At 52.5% G+C, this 5444-nt stretch overlaps 1 protein-coding gene across 1 annotated transcript; it reads left to right on the plus strand.

Moving 5' to 3' along the window:
* Positions 1–1253: 1253 nt before the first annotated feature.
* On the plus strand, positions 1254–5360 carry NKIRAS2 (NFKB inhibitor interacting Ras like 2). The gene is made up of 4 exons (XM_010981774.3): positions 1254–1387; positions 2349–2456; positions 2869–3110; positions 3694–5360. Exons 2-4 carry the CDS (start codon positions 2363–2365, stop codon positions 3931–3933), a joined length of 576 nt encoding a protein of 191 aa, XP_010980076.1. The 5' UTR covers positions 1254–1387; positions 2349–2362; the 3' UTR covers positions 3934–5360.
* Positions 5361–5444: the final 84 nt, after the last annotated feature.

The raw sequence follows: 5444 nt of genomic DNA on the forward strand, positions 1-5444 counted from the left end.
TTAAATTAAATTGGTGTTTTCTGAGGTTAAATTTTTACAGTCAAAAGGTACTGAAATAAGTAGGGACTTTAAAAAGAATTTACCCCCCTTCTCTGGTAAAACAGTTTGTGCCATTGTCCACTGGCTGCTTGCATGGTCCCTGCTTATCACAGTGCTGAGGGAGCTGAAACCACACCTACCACCAGGTAGCAGAGGATGGGAGAGGCTCGGAGGTTGGAAGAGAAAAGTCATTCATTCAGCCAGTCATTCAACACCCTCTCCAAAGTGCCTACTCTGTGCTAGGTTGGGAAGGGACAGACTCAGACCATCTGCCCTGCCTGCCAGTGGCTCACAGTCTACAGTCTAATGCAGGAGGTGCACCTGTCTTTGACTATCCTCCCACTTCATGTTCTCTGCATCTAAGACTCCCTGCATCACCAAGTCTTGCTGATTCGCCTACCAAATGTCTTCCAAATCTGTCTCCTTTCCACCCCAATTTAGGCTCTCGTTTTTTAACTAATACTACTATAGTCTCCTAACTAACTCCAAGTTTCATCTCTCTCCAATCTTCACTCTTCTACCAGAGTGACCTTCTTAAAAGCAAAAACTGATCATGTCACTTCGCTGGCATAAAACCAACCAATGGCTTTCCACTGCTGTTAGGATACAGTTTGATCTCTTTGGCCTACACACGACCTTTGATTATTTGGCTCCTTTCTACCATCAACACTGAACCCAAATACTTGTAGTTCCAGAAAATACCATGACTCTTGCTGTCTCTCCTCCACCCTTTCCTCCCATACCCTTCAAACCTCAACACTGACATGATGTGCTCCAGAAAGGTTCCACGGAGAACGTGATGCCCACTGCCCCCAAGTTAAATGCCCGTTGGTTGTGCTCCTATAGCACCTCTGTAATAGCTCTCACCATGTTGTACTGTAATCGTTGGTGTAGATGTCTAGCTCCTCTACTTGGTGACGTTCTAATGGGCAGCTACCGAGTCTAGTTCGTCCGCTGTTTCTCTGCACGTGGTCCTGCACCTGGCACAGAGTAGGCGCCCAGAAGACATTGGATGAATAAAAGATTGAATAAATTGTTACTGTACAGTAGTAGCCTTTAGAGAAAGAAAATTTGGGCATCTGAGACACCAGAACAGCTCCCAGCACGTCCGGGAGCCTAGAACCCTGTGCCCTGGCAACCAACCAGCCTACGTCCCGGCCGTCATCTCCCGCCGGCCTCTGGGGGCGCTGTGCGACCGGCGCCCGCCCTCCGCCGCCGGAACTGGTCTTGCGAGATGGAAGCTGCGGGGCGGGGCCAGACGGAGCCTGGACGGACCCCGAGGAAGATCCACCCGCGGTCCTGGCGCGCCTCTAGGAGCCCGGCCGGGCTATTGCGAGAGCCCCGGGAGGTACGGAGCTGGGAGGCCTGGAGCGACCACTGTGTCCGGGACGCTTTATGTGGCAGGATTCTGATTCCCTCTGGGGAGCCCATTTGTGGGAAATCTGTGCCGGAGGCCGGTCTGGCACCCTCTTGGGGTATCGCTTAATTGCGGGGCTCGCTATATGGGGCCCTTCGCGGGGAGGGTTTCTGTACCAAAAGTTTCCTCTGGAGAGGCTTCTGTTTGGGATCCCTTTGGGGCGTGATCTCTGCTCTCTGGGGAATCTTTGGGGCTCCCTCTGGAAAGCCTGTGTTTGGGGTGCGTTCGAGGAGGTCTCTGGGACCTCTTTGGAGAAGGGGTTTCTGTGCCTGCTCATCTGGGTCTGTCAGTCCAAAGGCAGCCAAAATCTTCTCTTTTCCAAAGCATTTTTCTCTTAGATTCTTTCACTTTCTTGTATGATGTTCTTCATTTTAGCCATAGACTTCACTGGGAACTGGAGGGAACTAGTTGTCCAGATAAGCCATACAGAAAAGTAAAATTTCCTTAACTGCTCAGTCTCCCCAAGAAGAGTGGCATAAGACAAGAGTCACACAAAATAACATTCCTGCTTATCTCCATGGGGTCATGGTCAAAGAGAGGAAGCTGAACCAGAGCTCCCTTCAGCAACTGGTCCTCCACATCCTGGGCACAGAAAGGAACCTGGCGAGTGGTTCCTTTAAACCAGCAACTCTCTTTCTCCTTTACAGCAACATGTCCTGAGCCCCTGCCCTGTGCCAGTTACTGGCCGTGTACTGGGAATAAGATGAAGAAGAGATGGCTCACTGTCCGGTAGTAGGCATAAACGTATCACTTCAGTACACCCTGACTAGGGTAGGGGACCGTGCTGAATTGTTGAAGCTTACGCATTCAGTTCAGAACCTGGGCCCTCAGTTAAGGGAAGTCTCCCTTCTGCTTTGATTCCTCCTCACCCATTGTGCTTCTGTTCTTCAAGGTTGAAGCCTAAGCATGGGGAAGAGCTGCAAGGTGGTCGTGTGTGGCCAGGCATCTGTGGGCAAAACGTCAATTCTGGAGCAGCTTCTATACGGAAACCATGTAGTGGGTGAGTGTTGCTGGGGGTGGGGCATGGTGGAAGAAATTGAAGAATGAGGGAAAGATTTGATCACAACACGAAAAGACTAAAAGCTGCTCCTAGTGGTTATTACACTCCAAAGAGTCAAGTTAACTTCGTGATCTCAATCCTACAGCACTGAAGAAATCTGGACAGAGGCAACCCAATATCTGAGATAGGAAGGAAAAACTCCCAAGTCACACTGGGCTTAGCATGGTATCTGTGTGGGGTTAAATCTGTTCCCCAAATCATTCTAGTCCTGCTGGACTCGCAGTCTCTGGGCCCCTCATCTCAACCCTGACATTCCATTCTCCCTATCTGGTTAGCCTGTTAGAATATACTCAGTCACTCATACTTCCCATCTCCTTCCTCCCCAGAAACAAGTGTTCTCATTCTGTCCTAGGTTCTGAGATGATTGAAACTCAGGAGGACATCTATGTGGGCTCCATTGAGACCGACCGGGGGGTGCGGGAGCAGGTGCGTTTCTACGACACCCGGGGGCTCCGAGATGGGGCCGAGTTGCCCCGGCACTGCTTTTCCTGCACTGATGGCTATGTCCTGGTCTACAGCACGGACAGCCGAGAGTCCTTTCAGCGGGTGGAGCTGCTTAAGAAGGAGATTGACAAATCCAAGGACAAGAAGGAGGTGTGTGTGTGTGTGCGTGAACCCCGGTAATAAGAGAAAGTGGGCCCTGGGCTGGCTTGGGGAGGCCTGCAACGGCTCTGGTTTTCGCTCATTTGCTAGGAGGTAGATTTGGGGATGGAGGGCACTGGAGGCAGCTCAAGAGGCTTAGTTTAAGAGGTCCCTGACCTAACATATGAAGTCCCCACTAGTCTTTCTCTGTAACTGTTCTGTGCTCTTGGCTGTGAAGATTCTTCTGTTCTCAGATCCCCCTTGAAGCTGCAGGCATTCTGAGAGTGCTTCCTTGCCAGTTACTTAGCCAGCAATTAACTGATTGCTAGTAAGGCTCAGACATGGGTGACACAGGCCCTGTAATGGAACTCCTGGAGGGGAGCCAGATGGAGGCCAGAATTTGAACAGAGGAAGGAGAGGAAAAAGCACCCATCTCCCTCTCCCCCATGCACAGTTTCTGATACAGGAAGAGATGAGACATCAGCCATCAAGGCTTTCCCTCTCCCAGGACTCCAGGGTGGTCCTGTGATGGCCCTCACACCCATTCCTGAGGTCTCTGATACAGCCAGAGGCCTCGACTCTCTCTCTTCCCCAGGTCACCATCGTGGTCCTCGGCAACAAGTGTGACCTACAGGAGCAGCGACGTGTAGACCCTGATGTGGCTCAGCACTGGGCCAAGTCAGAGAAGGTGAAGCTGTGGGAGGTGTCAGTGGCTGACCGCCGCTCCCTGCTGGAGCCTTTCATCTACTTGGCCAGCAAGATGACCCAGCCCCAGAGCAAGTCGGCCTTCCCACTCAGCCGCAAGAACAAGGGCAGCGGCTCCTTGGATGGCTGAAGAGCTGCCAGCCCTGGAAGATGGGCTGAGAGGAAAGGGGGGGTGAGGCAAGCTGTCCTCAGTCTTGGGGGGAGCCCCCCACTCGGCCAGGCAGCTGGGCTGTCCCAGGCTCAAGTCACTTTTCCCTCTCAACCCCAGGAAGTGCAAATAGTCTAGGTTAGCGCCCTGCACCCCCCACCAAGCTCCCATCATAGCTGCCCTGCTGTGATGGGGGCGATTGTGGGTCACTGTCCCTGCCACCTGCCCTGGACAGGAAGCAGAGCTACTATGCAGGGGTGCCCAGTCGAGGGTCTTGTTCCTGTCACAGGGCTCCCACACCTCTGGGAGCCAGTCTCACACACACATACACACTCACTCACTCACACACTCAGTCACCAGCCTGGACTCTAGAGGAAGGGCATCAGGTATCCTGTGTGTGCGCGTGTAGATGTGCACATGTGCACGTGTGTGCGTGCTGGCGTTGGGGCCGCCTCCTCACCCAACACCGTGACCTCTCTCCCATCCTGTCCTTGGCCTGAAGAAGCTGGCCTCCTGGGAAGTGTGATTTTCTGTTTGAACTCTTCCCCTAGTTGTTTTGCTTCCTCTTCCTGCTCAGAGAGCATTTCATTGGTTGAGGCGGAATAGGATGATGACTGGGCTGGGAGTCACCAGCTGGCTTTGTGACACTGTGAGGCCTTGCCCCTCTCGGGGCTTCAGTTTTCTCATCTGTCAGGCGACAGCAGTTGCTTAGATGACCTACATCCTCTCCAGCCCTGTGGTTGTATAATGCCCACAGTCGGGCGCTGCAACTGTACCCTTAGCTTCTCCCTCTTCAAGGTGCTACACCTCCAGCCCTGGAGGCTGGGACACTGCTCTCCCTCAACCACCAGGGGGCAGGAGTGCACTCCCCGCCCTCGTTGCCAGAGTGACCGGCTGCCCAGTGCCCCATCAGCAGACCTCACAGCCCCGGGGACTGGTCTTCACCCCTTCCTGTGGTTGTTTTCAGCGGATAGCTGGACTTCTATTTATAAATTACCTGTTTATATGCCTGCTGCCATAGTGAAGGCTGGACAAGGTGCTCTTCCAGCCCTTCCTTCTTACCTCAGATGCCTGAACAGAACAAGGCAAAACAGTAGCGGCTTCTCAGGAGCTGACAGATGTGTCTGGGTTCAGAAGGGTGGTTACACTTTCAACACGCTATCAGGTGAGCTTGTAACCCACAACTTCCTGTGCCCACTTCATGCTTCTAATGTGCACACCTAGCATAGGTGAGACACTATACCCAGGTGCCCTCTAGCACATGCCCCTTCTCCCTGAGACAGGAGAGGTGAGCAGGGGCAGGTGGTCCAGGCTGGGCAAGCTGAGTTAGGGCACATACACAGGCTTGGGCTTAAATTCATTTATTGATGCGTTGGACACAATAAAACCACAACTGTTATCAAAAAGTACCCCCCTTTTTGTTGTTCTCCCATTGGAAATATCTTAGAAAAAAGATACACGTGGATACTGGCAAAGTCCCATATTGTTGAGTG

Source organism: Camelus dromedarius, chromosome 16 (assembly GCF_036321535.1).
Source record: "Camelus dromedarius isolate mCamDro1 chromosome 16, mCamDro1.pat, whole genome shotgun sequence".
Taxonomy (NCBI): Eukaryota; Metazoa; Chordata; class Mammalia; order Artiodactyla; family Camelidae; genus Camelus; species Camelus dromedarius.